Source organism: Vipera ursinii (assembly GCF_947247035.1).
Source record: "Vipera ursinii genome assembly, chromosome: 1".
Classification (NCBI taxonomy): domain Eukaryota; kingdom Metazoa; phylum Chordata; class Lepidosauria; order Squamata; family Viperidae; genus Vipera; species Vipera ursinii.
The window spans coordinates 290,923,973-290,950,712 of NC_139512.1; the positions used below are offsets into that span (position 1 = coordinate 290,923,973).

General features: G+C 38.0%; 1 protein-coding gene across 3 annotated transcripts; it reads left to right on the top strand.

Annotated features, from left to right (window-relative positions):
* The first annotated feature begins 1,441 nt into the window (after positions 1 to 1,441).
* Positions 1,442 to 26,665, top strand: SLC30A6 (solute carrier family 30 member 6). Of its 3 annotated transcripts, XM_083371420.1 has the most exons (14): positions 1,442 to 1,537; positions 3,888 to 3,974; positions 5,849 to 5,933; positions 6,791 to 6,833; positions 11,598 to 11,663; positions 13,904 to 13,984; positions 14,222 to 14,257; positions 17,198 to 17,292; positions 20,582 to 20,630; positions 23,369 to 23,488; positions 23,577 to 23,679; positions 24,858 to 24,905; positions 25,697 to 25,765; positions 25,974 to 26,665. In XM_083371420.1, the coding sequence occupies exons 1-14, from the start codon at positions 1,535 to 1,537 to the stop codon at positions 26,469 to 26,471; spliced, it is 1,383 nt and encodes a 460-aa protein (XP_083227546.1). In that variant the 5' UTR covers positions 1,442 to 1,534; the 3' UTR covers positions 26,472 to 26,665. The 3 variants fall into 3 exon arrangements, with proteins under 3 accessions (XP_083227546.1, XP_083227548.1, XP_083227547.1); XM_083371422.1 differs by lacking the exons at positions 1,442 to 1,537; positions 3,888 to 3,974; positions 5,849 to 5,933; ... (2 more) ...; positions 13,904 to 13,984; positions 14,222 to 14,257 and having other exon boundaries at positions 16,497 to 17,823; XM_083371421.1 differs by lacking the exons at positions 1,442 to 1,537; positions 3,888 to 3,974; positions 5,849 to 5,933; ... (4 more) ...; positions 17,198 to 17,292; positions 20,582 to 20,630 and adding an exon at positions 20,751 to 21,136.
* The last annotated feature ends 75 nt before the right edge of the window (positions 26,666 to 26,740 follow it).

Genomic DNA, 26,740 nt, shown 5'->3' on the forward strand with positions numbered 1-26,740 from the left:
GCTGTATACTGTCGCCTTGCCTATTTAACTTGTATGCGGAGCACATCATGAGAAAGGCAGGGCTAGATGAATCAAAAGTTGGAATTAAGATTGCCGGAAGAAACATCAACAACCTAAGATATGCAGATGATACCACTCTAATGGCAGAAAGTGAAGAAGAACTAAAGAGCCTCTCGTTGCGAGTGAAGAAGGAGAGTGCAAAAGTTGGGTTGAAACTAAACATTAAGAAAACCAAGATCATGGCATCTGGCCCTCTCAATTCCTGGCAAATAGATGGGGAAGAAATGGAGGTAGTGACAGATTTTATTTTCCTGGGCTCCAAGATCACTGCAGATGGGGACTGTAGCCAAGAAATTAAAAGACGCTTGCTCCTAGGGAGGAAAGCCATGGCAAATCTAGACAGCACACTAAAAAACAGAGACATCACCCTGTCAACAAAAGTGCGTATAGTCAAGGCGATGGTCTTCCCAGTTGCAATGTATGGCAGTGAAAGCTGGACCATAAGAAAGGCTGAGTGCCAAAGAATTGAAGCCTTTGAACTATGGTGCTGGAGAAGACTCCTGCGAGTCCCTTGGACTGCAAGGCGATCAAACCGGTCAGTCCTAGAGGAGATCAACCCTGACTGCTCTTTAGAAGGCCAGATCCTGAAGCTAAAACTCAAATACTTTGGCCATCTAATGAGAAGGAAGGACTCACTGGAGAAGAGTCTAATGCTGGGAAAGATTGAGGGCAATAGAAGAAGGGGACGACAGAGAATGAGGTGGCTGGATGGAGTCACTGAAGCAGCAGGCGTGAGCTTAAATGGACTCCAGAAGATGGTAGAGGACAGGAAGGCCTGGAGGAATATTGTCCATAGGGTTGCGATGGGTCGGACACGACTTTGCAACTAACAACAACAAATGTTATGACTGCAGCTTCTTAAAAGGTGCGAGCCAGATCTGTGACAGACTGCACCCTGTCTTTAATGGGAAGAAGAGTTGATTCCTCCATCCGTGTCCCCTAATTATGCTGAACTACAGTTGCTTAGAATTCCCAGGGAGCTGACTGGAAATTATCAGACTGATGTCCAACACATATGGAGCGGGCTGTGGGTTGTGCTCAGGAATTCTGAAGAGTCCTGAATCGGGCGGGGAACTATGCCCCTTTTATGACTTGTGGACTTCAATTCCCAGAATTCCTGAGCCAGCATGCCTGGCTGAAGAATTCTGGGAGTTGAAGTCCACAAGTCATAAAAGGGCCAAGTTTGAAGATCCCTGCCATAGAGATATGATCAAATTTAAACTTTATTGGTCGTACCGTAGTAGCGCATGCACTTTCCAAGGCGACGGAACACCGGCACACGCCGAATCTCACTCTCTGCCTCGACTGGGGACTAGCAGGGAGCCGAGGGCGGAACGGGACTACGTCACTTCCTGTTTAGTTCCGGGCTTGGCCAATTACACGTCAACTAAGTCGACTCCTGCCGTACTCCTTTCTTTAATGACGGGAGACGCCCGCCTTTTCCGGCCCCGTTGGGAGCCGCTCGTTCCGCAACATGGTGAGTTCCCATCTTGGGGGGGCGGTTGAGGGCCTTGAACGCCGCGTGGCGAGTCGATGTCAAACGTGGTGCAGCCGTGAGAGGGATGCTAGGAGGCTTCCCATTTCTGAAAGGGGGCGACTTCCCTGCAGCAGCTGTCAATAGCTTTCCAAGGGGAAGATGCCAAGCTTTTCTGCACAGAAAGCTGCAAGTGGGCAAGAAGGCAACATGATAATCTGCTGCACGGGGAGCCCCGTTTCATTTTAAAAGCGAAAATGTAGGTGGGGTGCATGTAGCCCGCTGTATCCGATGTGTGGGGTTTCCCTGAGAAGAGGAGGTGTGTGTGCAGTGATTGGAGGGATGGCTTGGCTCAGACTACGGTAGATAGCCCGGAAGTGTTTAATTAGGAATTTGATCAATAAGCAGTCACAAGTAGTTGTTTTTAATCACATGTCAAGCAAAAGATTTACTTGCTTACCTTAGCATCGGTATCCTTATACCTCTACGGAAGAGCAAAAGTGTAATTTACTAGTGAATAAATAAGTACCTGCGTTCTCTATTCAAGGGATAGGAGCAAACAATGAGCTTGCTGCGTTATCTGGGTTCAGATCCTTTTTCAGCCGTAAAAATCCTAAGGGTATCCACAAGGTGTCTGCTCTCAACCCAGGAAATGTTTTGGTGATCATAAAGCCGCCTAAAGACTCTTGAGCTTCTTAGGAAATAAATAGGGTAAAAATGCAACGAACGAATATTTTAAAGCTAGCTGGCAATACAGTGGATATGGAAAGTCTACCCAGCCCTGTTAAAATGCCAGGTTTTTGAGATATAAAAAACAAACCAAGATAAATCACTTCAGAAATTTTTCCACCTTTAATGTAACATGTAAGCTTTCAATTGAAAAACAAAATGAAATATTTTAGGGGGGGGATAAAAAAATACAATAATGTGGTTACATAAAGATGTGCACTCTTAAACTAATACTTTGCTGAAGCACCTTTTGATTTTATGACAGCATTCAGTCTTTTGGAGTCGAGGCATGGCACATCTTCCTTGGAAACTTTGCCCACTCTTCCTTGCAAAAGTGCTCCAAATCTGTCAGATTGTAAGGGCATCTCCTGTACATAGCCCTTTTCAGATCATCCCACAGATTTTAAATTGAGTTTAGGTCTGGGCTCTGGCTGAGCCATTCCAAACCTTTCATCATCTTTTGGTGAAGCTTTTCTTTTGGAGGTATGCTTTGGGTATTGTGTTAAAAGTTGAAATGCCTTTTCATTTTCCGCATTTTAGCAGAAGCCTCGAGGTTTTGGCTAACATTCTGATATTAGGAACTGTTCATAATTCCCTCCACCTTAATTAAAGGCCCAGTTCCAGCTGAAGAAAAGCAACCCTAAAGTATAATGCTCCCGTCACCATGCTTCAATGTGGGTATGGTGTACTTTTGGTGATGCGCAGTGTTGTTTTTCCGCCAAATGTATTTTTGGGAATTATGGCCAAAAGGTTCAACACTGATCTCATCAAATCATAACACATTTTTCTCTCATGCTTTTCTTAGACTTCATGTAGGTTTTTGCAAACTGTAGCCAGGCTTAGATGTTTTTCTTTGTAAGAAAAGGCTTCCATCTTGCTGTCCTATCCCACAGCCTAGACATATGTAACCACAGGTGGTTGTTGTAACATGTAATATACAACCAGTACTTGCCAGAAATTCCTGCAACTCCTTTAATATTACTATAGTCCTCTTGGCAGCCTGGCTGAGGAATTCTGGGAGTTGAAGTCCACAAGTCATAAAAGGGCCAAGTTTGAAAACCCCTGCTGTAAGAGGTAACTGAGTAAATATCAGAAAAACCTTACTAGTACAGCTGAACCTTATATGAGCTTGATCAAAGTTACTTTAATTGATGGCAGGTGTGTACTGACTACTATTTGCCATCAGTTTGTATGTGATTGGTTAATTCTGAACACAGCCATATCCCTACTTATAAGAGGGTATGCACACTTATGCAGCCCCATTAATCTAGTATTTGTTATTATTTCTCTCCCCTTCCCCCCCCCCCAAAAAAAAGTTGTCAGTTTGTTTTTCAGTTGAATTATGTGTTGCAATAAAGGTGGGAAAATTCTGAAGTGATTTATCTTGGGTGTTTTTTTACATCTCAGAAACCTGGCATTTTATTAAGGGTAAGGTACACTTTTTATATAGAGTATATATATTAGTGGATTTACCTTCAGTGAATGTTTTGTTACTTTTTAAAAGTTAGCAAGTATGGAGATAATGTTTATTGTGATAGATTGCATGTAGAAATCAAGTTCATGATTTGGAATGTTAGAAAAGAATAGAAAATTTAGTAAACAACTTTTGGTACCTTGTTTGTAGGGAACAATATATTTGTTTCGCAAATCACAGCGGTCTCTTCTTGGCAAGTTAACACAGGAATTTAGAACAGTAGCTGCTGATAGAAGGGTAAGTGTTTTCATTTACTGGCAAGAAAACATTTTAATTCATAGATACTTATTTTTTAAAGAGTCGTATGTATGTATGTATGTATGTATGTATGTATGTATGTATGTATATAGAATCAGTGACTGATTTGTTCCTCAATCACTTTTAACCTATTTCATGTTCCAATTACTCTCCCATACTTTCCTTATATTTCTTTCTTTGTTACTGTTAAACTTTTTAATTTATTCTTGTAAATTGCATAATAACTCTAACTTCTATGTATGTTATAAGATGCATCTAACATACTACCATTAAGCAATATTGTAGGATAGAGAGTTGAAATATGCTTAATAAGATGTCGAGACTCTAGAAAGAGTACAGAGAAGAGCAACAAAGATGATTGGGGGACTGGAGGCTAAAACATATAGGGAACGGTTGCTGGAATTGGGTATGTGTAGTTTAATGAAGAGAAGGGTGAGGGGTGACATGACAGCAGTGTTCCAATATCTCAGGGGCTGCCACAAAGAAGAGGGAGCCAAGCTATTCTCCAAGGCACCTGAAAGCAGGACAAGAAGCAATGGATGGAAACTAGTCAAGGAGAGAAGCAACCTAGAACTAAGGAAAACTTCCTTACAGTTAGAACAATTAACCAGTGGAACAACCTGCCTCCAGAAGTGGTGAATGCACCAACACTGGAAGTTTTTAAGAAGAGACTGGACAGCCATTTGCCTGAAATGGTATAGAGTTTCCTGCCTTAGCAGGGGGTTGGACTAGATGACCTCCAAGGTCCCTTCCAACTACTTCTTCTTCTTCTTCTTCTTCTTCTTCTTCTTCTTCTTCTTATTATTATTATTATTATTATTATTATTATTATTAATTATTATTATAATATCTATAAGCATGCCTTTGACATGGAAGTGGGTTTTGTTGAGGGGAAGCATGTTGAGATTTTATTTTTATTTTCTGGAATTTTCTAATATGATTTAATCGTGTTTTCATTAAGTTTATAATATTTTATAGTTATTCTTTTTAGCCCTGTTGAATGTTATGTACTGATGAGAAGGTAGAATCTCAGTCTGACAAACAAACAAATGGGGAAAAAGTTCCAGTCAGTATTTTCTTTACTAGTTGTGAATATCTGAGATTTAGCTTTTTCTATTCATTATATCATTTAGTTTATATCTAAGTGTGTGTCTTTTTGACTTTTAGACTTTTCCTTGTCAACAGTGCAGCTGTCAACATGTATTTGCTTTATTTTTTATTAGGTTTGATTAACAAATACAGTAGTATTCTGGGCCAAAGAACTCAAGAGAAGAAGCTGTTGCACTTAGTTGTACAGTTGACTCATTCGTTTAGCGACTGTTTGAAGCTCTAATAGCACTAAAATAAAGTGACTTATGCCCAGTTCCTGCACTTACAGCCATCTCAGCATCCACATGGTCACAAGATCAAAGTTTGGGTGCTTGGCAGGTGACATGTATTTACAGTATCCTAAGGTCATGTGATTTCCAATTATGACCTTCCTAGCAGGCTTCCAACAGTCCAAGTCAATGAGGGAAAGCTGGATTCACTAAACTGAAGTGATTCAGTTAACTGTGGCAAAAAAAGGTTGTAAAATCGGGCACAACTCACTTAACAATCACCTTGCTTAATAAGAGAAATTCTGGTTCCAATAGTCATAAATCGAGGACTACTTGTCGTTCAGTACATCACTATTTGAAAAATTACGAATACATTGATCCTACACTATGCTCTTGCATTCTTTTTTCAGCAAAGAGGTTAAAGCCATGGGAAATGTGAGCTTAATGTTCAATATTTTATCCGAGGTTTATAGAGGTTTTTCCCCCCAAGAACGCCTACTTTATTAAACTTGTTTCAACTGTTGTTATTTACAGTCATGGAAGATCTTGCTGTTTGGTGCAATAAATATAGTATGCACTGTGTTCCTGCTTATGTGGTGTAGTTCTACAAACAGCATAGGTATGTTATCCTCCTTTTAATGAGATGGTTGTAGATATACAAAAGTGGTTTAATATTGATGCAAAAATGGTTACATTTGTGTCATTGATTCCTCACATTTTTTTTGCTGTTTTCTGTTCCTAAAGTCATTCTTGTCACTTAATTTGATGATTTCTTTATTCAAACTGTCAAAAGCTATTAAGATGAAGCAAAATTAATTCTACTAAATGTAAAACTCTGCTTACATTTATTGATGTCCACAATTCTATTGGATGCACATGCATTATGATGACATTGTTTCTAAAATGTCTAAGAATTGAAACATATTGCAACCACAGATAGCCCTTGCACAATGACTGCAATTTGGAACTGGAACTTCCATCTCTAAATCATGTGTTTGTAAAACGCAATGTTATTTATGTGTACATTGCTTAGAATGGCAATCCTTGCAGCCCCCATTGCCATTGTTAAGTCAGGATCATGGGTCATTAAATGAGCACCTCCTCACAAAATCCTGCTGGCTTTTAACAACCAGTGAGTATGAAAGCTGGCAGGAAGTGGCAATTCCCAGATAGGTTGCAAGCAGACTGGTAGGCAGGAAGTGGCTGCTAACGCCTGGGGAAAGATGTGAGAATGGCTAGAGAAGCAATTATGCCATTCACAATAACACCTGCAAATTCCCACACAAAATTCACAAAACAACTCCAACCCTCCGATGGATTCCCCCCTACATGCATGTTTATTACATAGAAAATTGCATAAAGCCCAACAATTGTTTATTAAAAGCAACAGTACCTTTATTTACTTAAAGGCAGGTAAACTAAAATATTTTCATCATTTGTTCATGTGACAGTAAAATGGTCATCTTCTTTCCACAGCTTTAACTGCATATACCTATCTAACGATCTTTGATCTTTTCAGGTATGTTCCCTTTTTTAAATTCCTGAGTTAATTTTGTAACATTTGTGAAAAAAATTATCCTATTATCCAAATCTATAGGTTATGGTAAAAAGCTCTTAATAGTCACTAATAAATCCTGTTTCTGTTAGTAGGCGAGATGTAGTTCCATTTATAGCTACTCAAAATTAAATCCCATGGAATTAAGTGGAAAGGATTGCCAGATATGTGATATAGGATTGCAGCCTAAGTGACTTTTCATTGCATAGGAGACAAGTCCATAAAAACGCCTCCCATTGTTTTCTAATGTCGCACACAGCTCAGAAATAGACATTTTTCAAATGAGATTTAAGCGTGCCTAAGTCCCATCCTAAGGGATGTGGTGGCTCAGTGGGTTAGGACGCTGAGCTTGTCGATCAGAAAGTCGGCAGTTTGGCAGGTCGAATCCCGAGTGCCGCGTAACAGAGCGAGCGCCTGTTACTCGTCCCAGCTTCTGCCAACCTAGCAGTTCGAAAGCACATAAAAATGCAAGTAGAAAAATAGGGACCACTACGGTGGGAAGGTAACAGCGTTCCGTGCGCCTTTGGCGTCTAGTCATGCCGGCCACATGACCACGGAGACGTCCTCGGACAAGCGCTGGCTCTTCGGCTTTGAAACGGAGATGAGCCACCGGCCCCTAGAGTCGGAAAAAAAAGGGGGAACCTTTACCTTTACCTTTAAGTCCCATTATGACAGCAGTACATATTTTCTTGCGTTACATTCTAAAAGTATCATTAGTTTTTGCAACTGAGGTGAGATTTACCTTAAATCTTTTCCATTTTATTCAGTCCTGAACAATAGTGGTGTCAGTACTGATATCAGGGGGACAGGACAGGTGTCCTCTTACTTTCAGGACAGGAGACCATCTTACTTTCAGCCAAATCTAGTCCGTATTAATAGGAGCCCTGCAAGTGGGATAACATTGTTGTTTTTTTTTATTGAAAAGTTTTAAAATACAGTTTTCCTTTAAAAACCCCCCTTCCCCCTCCCTGCTCCCCCCCTACCTCCCCCCCTCCCCCCCTACCTCCCCCCCTCCCCCCCCCTCCCCCCCGACTTCCCAGAGCTAAATACAAGGTATATATATATAAAAAAGCAATCATAAACAACCATATACTAACAACTATAAATTCTAAAATCCATCACTCTCTAGCTTATATAGGATAAAACAATCCTTAGCAATATTAAATATATATAAAAAACTAAAATAGAAAAAGAAAAGAAAAAAAAGACGAAAGAAGACTTATTCGAATGCTACATAAAACTTCTTAACCCTATACTTGTTCTGGATAAACTCAATCCATTTTCTCCATTCCACAATATAACGTTCTTGCGAATGATCTTTCAAATAGGCCGAAATCTTCGCCATCTCTGCCAGGTCAGAAACCTTTAAAGTCCACTCTTCTATGGTCGGCAGTTCCTCTTTCTTCCAATATTGACCTATCAAAAGTCTTGCTGCTGTAACTAAATTCAACATCAACTTGGAGTCCACAACTGTTGCGTCAACCATTATTCCCAACAAAAAAAATTGCGGACAAAACTTTATCCTCCGTTTAAAAATCTTCTGCATATTCCACCAGATTTTTATCCAAAAAGCCTTAACCTTCTTACATGTCCACCATATGTGAAAATATGTTGCATCTTCATCACCACACCTCCAACATTTAGGCTGATAATTCGGATACATACTTGCAAGCTTTTTGGGATCTAAATGCCATCTATAAAACATTTTGTAAAAGTTTTCTCTTAGATTTTGAGCTTGAGTAAATTTTACATTCCTCACCCAAATCTTTTCCCACGTGTCCATTGTAATAACTTCCTGAATGTTTTGGGCCCATTTTATCATACAATCCTTAACAAGCTCTGTTTCTGAATCAATCTCTATCAGTGCAAGATATATCCGTTTGATATGTGCTGGTCCCTGATTTCTAATTTGCTTTATCAAATTTTCATCAGTCATTGCAAATCCATTTTTCTGATCTTCTTTCCACCTGGCCCGTAACTGAATACGGTATATTGAAACCAAGTTTGAACAATCTTCTCTTCTCGCAAGAGGCTATATGATTTCAAACACCAAACATTCCTTTCCAGGCTTAAAATTTCCTTGTACGTAGTCACATCATGTTTGAAACCAGCATGTATATTTTCTATTGCGTGTTTTGGAATTGCCCACAATGGTATCTTGCTGCTTAGCTTATGTCTATACTTCTTCCAAACTCTCAGCAATGCCTGCCTTAAAATATGCATCCTAAACACAGTATCTACCTTCTTATCATACAACAAATATGCATGCCAGCCAAACAACAAATCATGGCCCTCAAGATTTAATAACCTCGGTTGCGTCAAATTAATCCAATCGCTTATTCCTACTAATGCAGCAGCTTCATAATATAGTTTAAAATTAGGCAATTTAAGGCCACCTCTCTCACGAGTATCCTGCATAATCTTAAGTTTAACTCGTGGCTTTTTCCCTGCCCACACAAATTTATTGATACCACGCTGCCATTCCTCCAAGTTAGAATCTTTCTTAAGAATCGGTATCATTTGAAATAAAAATAAAAATTTGGGCAGGACATTCATTTTCACTGCTGCAATCCGTCCCAACAAAGACAATTGCAATTTTTCCCAACTCTCCAATTCTTTTTGAATTTTCCCCCATAGTTTTTCATAATTATTTTTATATAGCTTTGTATTAGAGGGCGACAAAATCACCCCCAAATATTTAACCCTTTTAACAATCTCAAATCCAGTTAATCCTTCTAAGAGGGCCTTCTGTGAAACTGTCATATTTCTAGCCAAAATTTTAGTTTTCTGTGTATTTACTTTAAATCCAGAAACCTTCCCATATTGTGTTATTATCTCCATCAGGTCCACAACAGAGTTCTCTGGCTGGGTCACTGTAACAACCAGATCATCTGCAAATGCTCTCAATCTATAGTCCTGATCACCAACTTGTATCCCCTTAATTTTTTCCGAATTCCGAATCTTAACCAATAATATCTCTAATGTTAACACAAATAACAAGGGTGATAGCGGACACCCTTGCCTTGTGCCCTTCTCAATATTACATGCTGCTGTCAGGCTATTGTTAACTATAATTCGGGCAGTTTGTTTTCGATATAATGCCCTAATCGGTTGTAAAAATTTTTCCCCAAAATCCATTTTGTCTAAAACTTTCAACAAAAATTGCCAATTCAATTGATCAAAGGCCTTTTCAGCATCTAAAAAGATTAACGCTGCAGAGATCTGGTTGTGCCTTTCCAAAAACTCTAACACATCAACTATATGTCTCACATTGTTTTTCATTTGCCTACCACTAATAAACCCCGTTTGATCCCCATGGATCACCTGTTGCAGAACCCTCATCAATCTATTAGCCAAAACCTTAGCAAATATCTTATAGTCTGTATTTAAAAGCGATATCGGTCTGTAGTTTTTAACTTGAGTAGCATCCTGGTCTTCCTTCGGAATCAAAGAAATAAAAGCTGTTCTCCAAGACGGTGGCACCTTTCCCCCCCTCTGGATTGTCTGGAACAGTTCCTTTAATGGTTTTATCATCTCTAATTGTAAATTTTTATAATAGGCCGCAGTCAAGCCATCCGTGCCTGGTGCTTTATCCATCTTCAGTTCTTTAATTGCTGTAAAAATTTCTTCTTCTGTAATCAGTTGATTAATCCCCTCTTTTTGTACTTGCGTAAGAACCGGGATGCTAGCATTCTCCAAGTATATATCAATATCTTTTGCATTAATTTCCTCTTTAGTATATAATTTCGAATAAAAATCCACAAAAGCATCCTTAATAAGATTCTGTTGAAACACAACCCTTCCTTTATACTCAATCTTATCTATATTAGAGGCCCTTTGTTTTTTCCTCAGTCTATAAGCTAACCATCTGCCTGGTTTATTAGCGTTGCAAAAAGTATTATGCCTAGCAAACCGCAGATTGGTCGCCACTTGATCAGCCATTAATTTATCACATTGTCCTCTTAGCAGTCTAATAGCCTCCTTAGTCTTCACATCCTCTGGGTTCAAAATCAAAGCCTTTTCTTTTTCCTTTATTTCATTCTCCAGTTCATTCCTTCTAGTTTCCACTGCACGTCTATGTCTATTATTCATATATATCAACACCCCTCTCATATAGGCCTTGCTAGCATCCCAAACCATATCCATAGAGGTACCCTTATTCATATTAATCTCAAAGAAATCCTTCATCCGCTGTTTACATTCTTCCACATTTCTCTGATTTCTAAACAAATTCTCATTTACGCGCCATGAGCGCCTATCTCTTTTCTCCTTATCAATCTCCAACCAAACTGGACTGTGGTCAGAGATAGTTCTTGCACAAATCTTCACCTTTTTAGTTCTCAAAGGGATAACATTGTTATGTCTTTAATCCCACTGTTGTTTTCTATGCAATTTGATGGTAAAACTATTTGCTTTTTAAGTAAATGACAAGCCTTTAAATATCCCTTATTTAACGTAGGCCAGGTCAGGAAACCACTGGATATCTACTAGTTTTAGAAACCACTGGAACTCTACTGTATAACTCTGTTGTAAGGTATAATAATAGAAACAAAGATTCAGTTTTCATATACTGACCTCCCTTTCAGTAGGCTGTTAAACTAAGGATTTATTTTGTTATTGGCCATTCGTCAATATGTTAAATGACAATTGAATTTTGAAATACTGGATTTATTTTATATAATTTTTAGTAGCTAGATTTCTCTTAATTTTCATTCCTTTTTTATTTAGCTTAATAACATGCCTAATAAGTTATTGGGTAATGATGAAGAAGTCAAGTTCCTCGTATTCATTTGGGTAAGTTGGATAATTAGTATTTTATTTTTTTTATTTTTTTTATTTTAATTCCATTTATATCCCGCCCTTCTCCGAAGACTCAGGGCAGCTTATTAGCAGTAGCCTTCATTCTATGTATATGCCTGCTTATTAGGGCTTTCACACACACCCCAAGCAGCATTATTACAAAGTCAGCTTAATTGCCCCCGACAATCTGGGTCCTCATTTTACCTACCTCGGAAGGATGGAAGGCTGAGTCAACCTTGAGCCTGGTGGGATGTGAACCTGCACTAATTGCAGGCAGCTGGTGCTACTTAAGGAGGCATTATCCCACTGCTCCACCAAGGCTCTGGTGGTTATTAATTTATTAAATCAATGTTTGTTTATAAAGAGATTTTATAAATTGAAGAAAATTTATGAAATAAATTTTATAACAAAAACAGATCATGCCAAACAAATCTCATTGCATTCTTTGACCAGGTGACAAAATTAGTGGACCATAGGAATGCTGTGGATATAATTTACTTGGACTTCAATAAGGCATTTGATAAAAGTAGACCACAACCTACTAGTTGATAAGATAGAAAAATGGAGTTAGACAGCATCACCACCAAAATGGATTTGTAGCTGCCTGACCGGCCATACTCAGTGTGTGGTCCTCAATGGAACTGCATCTACATGGAGGGAAGTGTGTAATGGGGTGCCCCAGGGCTCTGTTCTGGGCCCAGTTCTCTTCTTCAACGATTTGGATGAGGAGATAGATGGGAAACTCATCAAATTTGCAGACGAGACCAAGCTGGCAGGAGTAGCCAACAATCCAGAAGATAGGCTTAAGATATAGGAGAATCTTGACAGACTTGAACATCTAACAAAATGAAATTCAATGGTGAAACAAGTAAGGCTCTACTTTTAGGCAAGAAAAACCAAATGCACAGGAATAGTATAGGTGGTACCTTGCTCAAGAGGAGTAACTGAGAGGGATCTCGGAGTCCTAGTGGACAATCACTTAAATATGAGCCAGCGGTGTGCTGCAACTGCCAAAAAAGTCAACACAGTGCTAGGCTGCATTAACAGAGGGAAAGAATCAAGATCATGTGAAGTGTTAATACCACTTTACAATACCTTGGTAAGGCCACACTGGGAATACTGCATCCAGTTTTGGACACCACGATGTAAAAAAGATGTTGAGACACTAGAAAGAGTACAGAGAAGAGCAACAAAGATGATCAGGAGACTGGAGGCTAAAACATATAAGGAACGGTTGCCGGAATTGGGTATGTCTAGTTTAATGAAGAGAAGGACGAGGGGTGACATGATAGCAGTGTTCCAATATCTCAGGGGTTGCCACAAAGAGGGAGTTAAGCTATTCTCCAAAGCACCCGAAGGCAGGACAAGAAGCAATGGATGGAAACTAACCAAAGAGAGAAGCAACCTAGAGCTAAGGAGAAATTTCATGACAGTTACAACAATTAATTAAATCTCTAATATGCACATTTCTGTTTCAATTAGGAATAATAAAACTAGTGTCTGTAGGCCATCTCCTTTTAGAGCCATTTTCTTTTATCTGTCATACAAGATTTTATAACCTTCTCTTGTCATAAAAATGTATTATGCAAGCTATTTATATGAAATAAATTTACATTATTAAAATATAACAAGAATAACAACAATATAAATACCAAAATGCAACAAACAAAAGAAGTACGTCCACACTGTTGCTGAGATAACTGTATGGACAACTTTATGAAATTTGCAGGAGATGAGCCAAATCTAACGTATCACTTTGTCTCTTATTCAGCCTTTGCAAATTCATTATGAACAGATAGCAGAGAATACATAGTTTTTTCATCAACATGAGTAACATAAAATAGTCCTATCTGCCACAAAGCTAAAATTAAGCTATCCAAACTTTAGGCTGTTCAACATGTGTTTTTCTTCTTCTTTTTTGCATGTAAAATCAGAACTGTTCATCAGTGGTGCTCCCTAACAAAGACACCCAGATTGCTAGGTGGCATGAACTTAATAGAATGGAATAATTCTGAAATACATGGAAATTATCCAGCTTCCCAAATTATCTGGCCTTCCATTAACATACTGCTAACATGAAGAATGTTTTTAATAAAAAGAAAATAACAGCAAACGTAAATAACACATGTTAATTTTCTAAGCATGCTTTCTTATACCCATCCCAATTAATGCATTTTACTTAATATTCTTTTTATTTGTACTGATTTTTAAATGCTTAATTTTCCAAACTGCAGATTTGAGAGATGTGAAGTCCTAGCAGTATTTGCTTCTACGGTTCTTGCACAACTTGGAGCACTCTTTATACTTAAGGAAAGGTAGGAATGCCCCTTCCTTGTTCTAATATGTACCTGTTTAATCATTGTCAAAGATAACAATATTTCCAGTGCTAGAACACTTATTTTAAAAACTAGCAGTTCCAAAGGATAGTGTGATGTTTTATCTGCAGTGAATCTTATAGACTTGCTGGTGCATGCAGGATTATATATGTGACTAATAGATTTCTAAATAGAAAGAAGTGTTGATTGTAAAGATAACATTCTTGTGTCTTTCAGTGCTGAACGATTTATTGAACAACCAGAGATTCATACGTAAGCATTTATAATTAAATAACAGTAAATATTGCAAGTATATAAAATTTGCATAATTAATAGGGCCATTAGTACATTATCTTATTCTTCAAAGCAGTAAACTGAAAATGATATTACGCTGTCAAGACTTTCAGGTCAGTGGCAAAAATCCACTTGAATTTGATGATCTTGGATACTTATTTAATACAAATGGATTTTATAGAGAGAGAACTTTAAATCATACACGCAATGAATTGGGCAGAAGTCTTTTTAAAAGGTTACGTCATATATATATATATATATATATATATATATATATATATATATATATGTATGTATGTATGTATGTATGTATATGTATATGTATATGTATATGTATATATGATGTATATATGTATATATGTATATATATGGATCTTTGGTTATTCGGGGTTTTTCCCGCGTAGAACTAAAGGTGTAGGCGCAACGTTTCGACGGAATCCCATCCGTCATCATCAGGCTGGTGGCTTTAGCTTCCTTCTTCTATATATGTATATATATGTATATCTTCTATATATGTATATATATATATATGTATATATATGTATATGTGCAAATTATTCAAATTGCTAATAAAGAATTTGGGAGGCTAAGATGATCATTTCAAACTCTTTTATGTTCTCATCAGTTAGTCATACCCTTTATCTGAGATTCGAACCTGGGCTGATTATATATATCAGGCAGTGTTTTAACGTCCCTTTTATTAGCTGGAAGGCAAGGCAAATGTATGTTTAAGTATTTGTCAAGGCTTTTTGAATGGACCTTGCTAATTAACTCTTTCATTCCAGTTTTGGCCCGACTCAGGGCTTATCCACAGGAACTAGTCAACTTATGACAGCTCATTATTTGTGCAAATTATTCAAATTGCTAATAAAGAATTTGGGAGGCTAAGATGATCATTTCGAACTCTTTTATGTTCTCATCAGTTAGTCATACCCTTTATCTGAGATTTGAACCTGGGCTGATTATATATATCAGGCAGTGTTTTAACGTCCTGAGCCACGGGTTCTTTCTCCCTTTTTATTAGCTGGAAGGCAAGGCAAATGTATGTTTAAGTATTTGTCAAGGCTTTTTGAATGGACCTTGCTAATTAACTCTTTCATTCCTGTTTTGGCCCGACTCAGGGCTTATCCACAGGAACTAGTCAACTTATGACAGCTCATAAAAAGAGTTCGAAATGATCATCTTAGCCTCCCAAATTCTTTATTAGCAATTTGAATAATTTGCACAAATAATGAGCTGTCATAAGTTGACTAGTTCCTGTGGATAAGCCCTGAGTCGGGCCAAAACAGGAATGAAAGAGTTAATTAGCAAGGTCCATTCAAAAAGCCTTGACAAATACTTAAACATATATGTATATATATATATATCAAATAGTAAAAGTTTAAATTTAATGTACTTGTAGCCCTCGCTATCTGTAATTTCACCCGTAGTTTTGGGTTCCACAGCTACTAAAAGAAATGTAAAATTTTTCTTTTAGATTTTAGATTAGTCTGAAAGTTGTAAGGGTTTGGATGGGAGACAACTCACTAAATTTGAATCCTAGCAAGACAGAGTTACTGTTTGTCCATCAAAGTGCTCTGGAAGCTCCAGTATATCTCTTGAGGAGCCCACCAATTGAGCTCCTACTTAATCAGCAAGTAAAAACCCCAGACAGTGGAACCTTTGGCCAACTTCGGCCAGCGTGCCAGTTGGAGCTCTGTCTGGGGCAAGAGGATCTTGCTACAGTGATTCATGCCTTTGTTCCTGTTTACTTAAATTACTGTACCACATTCTATGTGGGGTTGCCTTTAAAGACCATTTGGAGGCTTCAGTTGGCCAAAAGTGCAGTGGCCTGTGTACTATTTTACCCTTGCCAATGGAACTATATTACATCTGTGCTACAGACTCTGCATTGCCTTCCTATCAGGCTGTTGTTGCAATTTAAAGCATTGATGTTAACACAGAAAGGCCTCTGTGACTTGGTACTAAGTTACATTCTTGCTCACCCACTAGAATGGGGTTTGCTTATTTAGTCTTAAGAATCCCATCAGTAAGTGCTTCCCCATTTTCAACAGGGGCAGAAGGCTAAGATGCTGCTTTTCCACGAAAGTGTCATCCACTCTAGAATGGCCTCCCACTTGCCATGTAGGCCGACTCCAACTTTGGCTGCCATCCAGAAACAGTTGAAAAATGATCTCTTCTGAAGGGCTATTGAAATTTGAGGTCTAGTTTTTGGGTTTTATAGTTTTTGTAAGTTGCAGGGTTTTTATGATTGTAACTGGACCCATGGATGTTTTTATTTATTTATTTATTAAATTTATATGCCGCCCATCACATCTCAGTGACTCTAGGGGGCTTACAGCAGGGGTCCCCCAATCCCTGGGCTGCGGCCCATTTGAAACCGGGCTGTGCAAGTGGCAGGTGAACATGCACACAAAGCTCCATTCGCGTGAGTGGCAAGTGCTCAAGCTTGCGTAAATGGAATTGTGCACGCTCACACATGTGCCTGCCATTCACACAGAACCATTCCCTCTCCCCACCCCACCCTCGCTGGAAAGGTTGGGGACCGCTGGTTTATAGCAAAATAAAATGGTAATACAAAACAAGTAAAAATTACGATAGATTAAAGACTAAAAACCAACAGAACAGGTGACATGGGGGTGGACATCTCTCTATTAAAGGCTCATGCATTCCCATAAAACCTCTGAAAGTCCTGTACAGCAGCACAGAAATGTAATAAAATAAATATTTAGTTTATTTCTCTCCCAGCTTATAAGTTTCTCTATTTACACCAGAGTTGTATATAACAGCAAATCAGGTTAACTTTAAAAATAATAATAATACTGTAGTTAAATGGAGCCTAATGGTAATGAAGAATAATTAGCCTAACTATTCTTTGTCCCTGATGATATGCTATATTGATAAAGATTTTTTTTTTAGGGGTCGATTGCTGGTTGGTACCTTTGTGGCACTCACTTTCAACTTGTTTACAATGCTTTCGGTTAAGAATAAACCATTTGCTTATGTGTCTGAAGGTACATCATGAAAATTTTGAAAAGAAAAAAAATATTTAATGTAATAGAAGCTAAAAAAAAAGATATATTAATTACTAGCCAAATGATATTTGTTGTCGCCAAACCCACAACTTCCATCCCTTAAATCTTTGACAACACATAGAAGGAGTAAGAAGAAACTAGATGTGTAGCAGAGGCTTCCTCATTTTCAACACTCTAGAAAATGTGATGCCAGTATTTCCTATATGGAACAGTTTCTGTTTTTATGTTCCCAAACTGCACTGCAGATGATAACTCCCTGCCTGGGGATCTCTGCACTGCTGGACTTTCTCTCTTGATGGTCTTGATTTTGGAAACTCTCTTATCTAGATGATCTGGCTTCATGTAAAAAACATGGCTATGTTTATGCTGAACTGTGCAACTGACTTTGGATTTCTACATCTGCGTATCTGAAATGTTAGAGTTGCAAGATCTGGACGGGCCCGCAAGCCCTCCACCCCAAAGCGTGGCTGATTCTAAGAGAGAGAGAAAAGGCAACAAGAGGAAGTACAGGTACTCCTTGACTTATGATCACAAGTTCAGTTGTTAGGCATTGAAGTTGTTACATGAGTCGCAGCTCATTTTATGACCTTTTCTGCCATGGTTCTTAAGAGAATCACTGCAGTTGTTAAGTGAATCACACAGCTGTTAAGTGAACCCAGCTTTCCCCATTGATTTGCTTCTCAGAGGCCAGCTGGGAAGGTGTCATACAGCGATCACGTCACCCTAGGATGCTGCAACCATCGTAACTACAGGTGAAACTCGAAAAATTAGAATATCCTGCAAAAGTTCATTTATTTCATTAATGCAACTTAAAAGGGGAAACTAATATATGAGATAGACTCATTACATGCAAAGCAAGATAGTTCAAGCCGTTATTTGTCATAATTGTGATGATTATGGCATACAGCTCATGAAAACCCCAAATCCACAATCTCAGAAAATTAGAATATTGTGAAAAGGTGCAATATTCTAGGCTCAAAGTGTCCCACTCTAATCAGCTAATTAAGCCATAACACCTGCAAAGGGTTCCTGAGCCTTTAAATGGTCTCTCAGTCTGGTTCAGTAGGAATCACAATCATGGGGAAGACTGCTGACCTGAGAGTTGTGCAGAAACCCATCATTGACACCCTCCATAAGGAGGGAAAGCCTCAAAAGGTAATTGCAAAAGAAGTTGGATGTTCCCAAAGTGCTGTATCAAAGCACATTAATAGAAAGTTATGTGGCAGGGAAAAGTGTGGAAGAAAAACGTGCACAAACAGCAGGGATGACCGCAGCCTGGAGAGGATTGTCAGGAAAAGGCCATTCAAAAGTGTTGGGGACTTTCACAAGGAGTGGACTGAGGCTGGAGTCAGTGCATCAAGAGCTGCCACACACAGACGGATCCTGGACATGGGCTTCAAATGTCGTATTCCTCTTGTCAAGCCGCTCCTTAACAACAAACAACGTCAGAAGCGTCTTACCTGGGCTAAAGAAAAACAGACCTGGTCTGTTGCTCAGTGGTCCAAAGTCCTGTTTTCTGATGAGAGCAACTTTGCATCTCATTTGGAAACCAAGGACCCAGAGTCTGGAGGAAGAATGGAGAGGCACACACTGCAAGATGCTTGAAGTCCAGTGTGAAGTTTCCACAGTCTGTGTTCATTTGGGGAGCCATGTCATCCTTCATGCTTCCTTCCACAGACGAGCTTTATGGGGATGCTGACTTCATTTTCCAGCAGGACTTGGCACCTGCCCACACTGCCAAAAGCACCAAAACCTGGTTCAATGACCGTGGGATTACTGTGCTTGATTGGCCAGCAAACTCTCCTGACCTGAACCCCATAGAGAATCTATGGGGCATTGCCAAGATAAAGATGAGAGACATGAGACCGAACAATGCAGAAGAGCTGAAGGCCGCTATTGAAGCATCCTGGTCTTCCATAACACCTCAGCAGTGCCACAGGCTGATAGCTTCCATGCCACGCAGCATAGAGGCAGTAATTGCTGCAAAAGGGGCCCAAACCAAGTACTGAGTACATATGCATGCTTATACTTTTCAGAGGTCCGATATTGTTCTATGTACACTCCTTGTTTTATTGATTGCATGTAATATTCTAATTTTCTCAGATTGTGGATTTGGGGTTTTCATGTGCTGTACACCATAATCATCACAATTATGACAAATCGCGGCTTGAACTATCTCGCTTTGCATGTAATGAGTCTATCTCATATATTAGTTTCCCCTTTTAAGTTGCATTACTGAAATAAATGAACTTTTGCACGATATTCTAATTTTTCGAGTTTCACCTTTATATGCTGGTTGCCAGGTGCCTGAATTTTGATCATGTGACCATGAGGATGCTGCAACGGTCATAAGCGCAAGGATTGGTCATAAGTCACTTTTCAGTGCTGTTGTAACTTCGGACAGTTGCTAAATGGATGATTGTAGGTTGAGGACTACCTGTAATTTTGGCTTGTTGCCTTAATCAGTGTAACCTTCTTTCAGTCCATAATGCAATTTATGCAAATTCTTTAAAAGGAAAGAAAATGGAGAATTTTTAGGAGCCTCGTGTGCCCTTTCATATCCCATCCCAAATTCTTTCTCTCCTAAGGGTGCGCTATTAAAATTTTTCAGGGTCTTGTGTTTAATAGTAATGTAACTCAAATGTGTGATTTGGGTGGCAGCTTAGTTTTGCAATAGTTATCTACAAATAATCCTTGACTTTCAAGTTCTAACAATCTTACTCAATTGTTTTTGTGATTTTGGTTAACAGTATTTGGAAAATATAATAACCATGCTGGCATGATAATTGAATAAAGTCATTTATGTCTTTATTTTTTAATGCAGTTTGACCATAATATAAAATTGTGCTTTCAGTTTATAGAATAATATATTGTTTATTTACTTTAAATTTACCTTTAGGCTGATTTTAAAGGTAGAACTTCCTGTAAATATACACTACAGTAAAACAATAATAAGAAAAGGAATTCCATTTACCCAGTGCTCCAGAAATACTTTTTTTTAAAAAAAAATCAATGAATTCTTAGAGGGTTGTTGGCCTTTTTTAATGGTGGGGAGGTAATTTATTTATTTAATTTATTTATTTATTTAATTTAATTTTTATACCGCCCTTCACCCGAAGGACTCAGAATTTGTTAGTGAAGTAAAACTTTCAGTTAGATAAACTATTGACCTGCAGTTAAACTTGATACAGATTTGAGCAGGATTATATTAGACTTATGATATTTTGAATGTTATGTTAATAATGAACAATCACACTTCTCTCTGCAGCTGCAAGTACAAGTTGGCTTCAGGAACATGTTGCAGATCTCACTAGGAGGTAAATAAAAAGAAAGACATGCTAAATCAGAGTGTGCAAACTTCTTTGGCGTGATGGGTATATTTCAGATTTTGAGATTGGGGTGCGGGTGCTCTCCGTAGGCAGGAAAGACTTTTTTTAATTAACAAAATGGGTCCATTGTTAAAACACCCACCAGATAGATGAATGATAAGGTAGTTCTTTGTCATCGTTTAAAAGTGATAATTCTGAAACTTTAGGACACTTGGTTTGAATCTTGGCAACTTTTAAGATGTGTGGACATCAGCTTTCAGAATCCCACCCTGAGCATTCTTGCCAAGTTTGAAAAACATTGCTGTAGGGCTTTATGTAGCCTCAAACTTCTTTTTTTCTGCCTCTTATGGTGTAAAGCACAGGTAAAATAACTGCTTTTCCACAGGCCAAGGGGAAAAAAAATCAAAATCCTGGTTCAGTCCATGAATACAACATAGCTCATTCCAGGTTGTCCCAGTATTGAAGTGTTGGCTCCCCATGCCTCCAAATTCAAGGTGTGGTACTTAGGTTATCCATATCTCTTTTATCTGCTAGATACTTTATCCCACTACCAGCTTATCTTACCATTGTGTTTATGTTTGCAGATGAGTTTGGTTTTAAAGAAAATCTGGGTTGAAGCTACTTACTATTTTTGTTTTCTCAGAACGCTTATAGGTGCTCTAAAGCCATTGTGTTGTGAATATGATGCTAGCGGGTGGTGCTTACTTTAAAGCATGTCAGCTGCTCCAAAAAAATTAAACATATTTGTAAAAATGAGTTGCTAAGCAGAGATGGTATTTTTTTAAATCCCATTTATATCCCGCCCTTCTCCGAAGACTCAGGGTGGCTTACAATCTAAAGCACAAATCAATGTGCTTAGCAATAGCCTTCATTCTATGTATATGCCTGCTTATTAGGGCTTTCACCCCCCCCCCCCAAGCGGCATTATTACAAAGTCAGCTTATTGCCCCCAACAATCTGGGTCCTCATTTTACCTACCTCGGAAGGATGGAAGGCTGAGTCAACCTTGAGCCTGGTGGGATGTGAACCTGCAATAATTGCAGGCAGCTGGTGTTACTTAAGGAGGCATTAGCCCACTGCTCCACCAAGGCTCTTGGTGACTCTTCATTTATGTGTGCATTGGCAATATTAGTGTAGGAACCTAATGTGTTTGCATAGCCAATTGTTCTAGATATTAGCTTGATCTGTGAAAGAGAGATTCCTGGTATGTGTTTTAAGCAGTAATAAATTTAAAACACTCAAAAAAAAGCAAACACATTTTTTAAAAAATGGTTCTTTCTTATGCTCAGTTCCTGTAGTTCCCTGAAAATAGTTTGAAAGTTTCTGTTTCTCAACAACTTTTGCTATGACAAGCAGCCCAAGTCTTGGCTGTGGGCCACCATGCCATTTTTTTTTATTTGCTGCCATCACCAAATACATATTGTTGGGAGTTACTGTGGCAATTTGATCTATTGAAGCGGCATCTTCATGTCTTTTTTGTTCATAATCACTTTCTCACAGAAGGGTGTTGATTTTTATTTTTAAAACTTTTCTTTGGAGGAATGGCTAAATAATTTCTGTTGAATATAAAGAAGGTTGATAAATTGTTGTAATCAAAGTCACAGCACAAGAATATGAAGATAATTGAATTTGCCAAAAGAATATTAGATTACATTTTGTTCTTTTGTTGGGAGATGGCATGTTCCTTCCCACCCATTTATGAGTTAATATTGAAAGTCTTAAGTTGTAAAATCAAATAGTACCCAATTTCCTTACAGTCATGTTCCTGTTATCTGATAATATAACATTGGGTACACAGTCTTAATAAATGTTTCTTGAAAAAGACTGTATCACAATCCAACATACAGGTAGTCCTCAACTTACAACCACAATTGAGCCAAAAATATATGTTGTTAAGTGAGAAATTTGTTAAGTGAGTTTTGCCCCATTTTACGTCTTTTCTTGCCACTTTAGTTGAGTGAATCACAGCCATTGTTAAATTAGTAACATGGTTGTTAAGTGAACCATGTTTCCCAATTGACTTTGCTGGTCACATGACTCCTGGACACTGCAACTGTCATAAATCTGAGTTGGTTGTCAAGTATCCGAATGCAAATCCCATGACATTGGATATGCTACAGTGGTCATAAGTGTGAAAAATGGTCATAAGTCACTTTTTTCAGTGGCGTAACTTCGGTCACTAAATGAGCTGTTGTAAGTCGAGGACTACCTGTACTAATAAAAACTGTTAAAATACACAGACAGACATGCAGAATGCCTAAAACTGTTCTTAATATTCAGATAGGATTATATGGGTGAAGATTGTCTTTTAGATAACCTAACATAAATTGGGCACAGATTTAACAATTAATACAAACCTTGGTCAGACACTAATAGCAATAGATCAGATCTTTAGTATCTGAATATCATGTAGAGTACTAAAAAAAATCCTGGAACAATGGAAAAAATACTATTTTAAATATTGGCATACACTTGTAGTGATGAGGAATTGAATTTGATTATATGGGTTCAAACTGTTATTTTAACTTAGCTCTAGATTGTCTTCTCTTCCAACAGCATTCTAAAACTTCCGATGAAGATTTCTATGACTTGTTTTTTGCATCATAGTTATCCCATTGATAGATTTCAGAGAGCAACTGTAAGAGCTACTGCCATATGGATAATAAGAGCGTGCTAGTTCTCAGGTTTCTCTTTATTCACTAATTGATCTTTATTGTTATTTTTAGCTTGTGCGGTATCATTCCTGGACTGAGTAGCATCTTTCTTCCGCGTATGAATCCATTCATCTTGATTGATCTTGCTGGGGCTTTAGCTCTTTGTATTACATACATGTTAATCGAAATTAAGTGAGTACTCTTGGATGGAATGATAATATTTAATAGGCATTTGATACTGAAAACAGGAATGCCTATAAGGTTATATTTTCTCTTTCAGTAATTATTTTGCAGTTGATACAGCTTCTGCAGTGGCTATTGCTTTGATGACATTTGGTACTATGTATCCCATGAGTGTCTACAGTGGAAAGGTATTGCTTCAGGTGAGACAAGGAGTTAAGACCTTTGTACTAACAGAGAGTACTGAGTTACTGAGGTCAGCAAAACAACCACAGTAATTCATTCTGCAAAGATTTAAGTGTTATTCTTTAATGACAGATACGGCATCAAAGAACTTGCTTTATGAACCCTCTCGTGACAATTTGTTATTTAAAAATAAGAGGCTAAGAGCAATTTTACCCTTTATTCCAGTGGCCACTAAATAGCTTTCTTCCTACAGTGTAACTTTTAACTTTACACTTAGTACTAATTATCCATTTATTATCTTATTTTCAGGGCTTGGTAGATCGTAGTAATATGGATAGCGTTTTGTGGCTTTCAGTAGTTGTCAGTGTAGAATTGGTTAACTGGAAAGCTAACTTGTATACATCCTTTGCAAGAAGGGGGTGGAAGGTTTTCCTAGTAAGAAGAGCTGGGGTTAGAAGTTGATAGGAGAAAAAGAAAGATAGCAGACAGGGATGGCTCTCTTTAGAGGAGAGATTGATTCATCTGCTTTCTGAGGGAACAGACAGTAAGGTTAGCTAACTTAGAATGGACACTGATTACTGTCCTAGACCATTGTGCTTATTTGTTCTGTAGGTTGCATGTGTACAGTTTATTCTCTCAGTTTATTCTCAATAGATAGCTTGGCTAATTTCTAACTATCACAAATGATGGCAACTGATCCTAGAGCAGGAAACTGGGTACTCTATCAGGGCACTCTTTAGAGAAGTTGGGTGGCAGCTGGCATCAGAAAGGGCCTAGATTTGTCAGGAAGCTAAAAGAATAGGTGGACTATGAGATGGAATGGATAGGGTTTACTGTAGATGCCAATAACAAAAATGGCTAAATCGCTAGATAAATTCACATTTAAATAGGTAGATAGCTCATAGTGTTGTTAGGTTTTTTTTTAAAAAAGAAATAATACCAGGACTTTGCTACAAAAGAACAAATTTTCAAGGACTAACATCGTGATTTAGTATGTCTATATTCAAATGCAGAAAGGATGCTGTTTATGTGAACTCACCCCTTCAGCAAAACGTTTAGAAAATCATATTTGAATAATGTGTCTTGTAGTCAGATGTATTCCTTGTTAATTGCTTATACTTTAACAGGATCCTAATTTCTAATAATGTGACGGCTGAATAAATTACATTATGAAAATGTAAAGTTTTTTTTTTAGACGACACCACCTCATGTGATTGGACAGCTAGATAAACTTATACGAGAGGTAAGTTAATATAAAATGTTTCATATCTATGTAACGATCAGAACTATTCTTTCAATTGTCTACACTCAGAGTGAGTTTTCTGTGCTCGCAGGGATAGAATCTGAGAGTGCCTTTAGGCAGAATCCTTTTTACTTTAATTGTTGTTGTGACTATGTTGAAAAGTTTCTCTTATTTGGTTGAAAAATTTTATTGTATTGCTGGAGACGACCTATAAGTCACCTTTAACGCCCTTCATAGCTTGGGGCCAGGTTACCTAAGTCTTCTCCCAGTTCTTTGTATCTGTCCAGTTTGATCAGGCAAGTTGGACATGCTTCAGATTCTATCAGCCAAGGAATGTCAGCTGTGGGAAGCAGGAGACCTGCCTTCTCTGCCTTAGCCCCTGCCCTCTGGAATATTCTCACTTCATAGTTGATGATAACCACAACAACCCTGTTGGCCTTTTGCAAGGCCGGGAAGACTTAGTTGTGTGAAGTGTGTTAAGGGCTCCAGTTGCTGGCTTTATTAACATCGATAGCAACATTTTTACTTGGTGCCATATATATTTATTTGGTACTGTTTAAATGGTTTTAATTGTTTTTATGTTTTGTAAAACATAATGCAATGTTTTATTGCCAAGAGTCACTTGCTGAGATGGATCACTATAGGAATCAAATAAATACATTGTGGAACACCTCTAATGGTAATCTAAACATGCCTTCTTATTTATAAAATATGATAGATCTGTTTTATTAAACTATGACAGTCATATTGTTTTATTACTATATAGAGTATCTTTCTATGTCTTGAACCAGGTTTCTACTTTGGATGGAGTTCTAGAAGTTCGGAATGAACACTTCTGGACATTGGGGTTTGGTTCATTGGTATGTTGTATTTTTCCAGTTTAATGACTTTTTTCTTTAAAAAGCAAGTATGGATAACATAATGAAGAAATACATTCAAGTAGTTTCTCATCCAGGGATTGCACGATGTTCTAAGTTATTCCAGAAGTATGTTTCTTATTGTGCACTTGTCCCAGTCTTATCAGTTTTATATGTCAGACTGATGAGCTTTTCTTAATTTGTCTTCTAGGCTGGATCAGTTCATGTGAGAATTCGAAGAGATGCCAATGAACAGATGGTACTTGCACATGTGACAAATCGGCTAAATGCATTAGTATCTATTTTGACTGTTCAAATTTTCAAAGATGACTGGATTAGGCCTACTTTGGCCACTGGACCTATTGGGAACAATATGCTGAACCTTTCAGATCATTACATTATTCCAATGCCACCTCTAAAATCAGCAGAAAATTCTGACCTTGCTACATCCACTCCAACTAAACTAAACAGTCCACCTCCAGAATTTGCTTTTAACACGCCAGGTAAAAATATGAACCCTATCATTTTCATGAACACTCAGACAAGGCCCTATGGATTGAACTTCAATCATGGAACTGTACCTTACAGCAGTGTCTTCACTCAAGGCTTTGGATTGCCAGGAACGGGAGTAACCCAGGGATTCAGGACTGGCTTCGTCAATGTTCCCCAGAGATATGGAACTGGCACTCAGGGTCAATTAAGACCCTAATAAACCGTTTCTATATTTATTGTTTATAATTACTTCAATTATTTTATTGCTCATTTTTCTACAAGACTGTTCGATTTCCTGGAAACTAATATCAGAAGTTTTCAAAATCATGAAAACATTCATTCATGGATTGACTTAATTTTTGATGCAGTTATCCATTTCTGACAGCTTTATAAAAAGTTATTGCAACTGCATATATTTCTGGTCTTGTAAATAATTTCAGTATAATATGTGGAAGGAACGCCAGAAAATAACAGTTTTGCAAAGCA

Bases quoted from the DNA above. Each gene is read 5' to 3' on its own strand.
- SLC30A6 (XM_083371420.1), top strand. The intron at 3,975-5,848 runs GTAAGTGTTTTC...TGTTATTTACAG, and splicing joins CAGTAGCTGCTGATAGAAGG to TCATGGAAGATCTTGCTGTT. The intron at 20,631-23,368 runs GTAAATAAAAAG...TGTTATTTTTAG, and splicing joins GTTGCAGATCTCACTAGGAG to CTTGTGCGGTATCATTCCTG.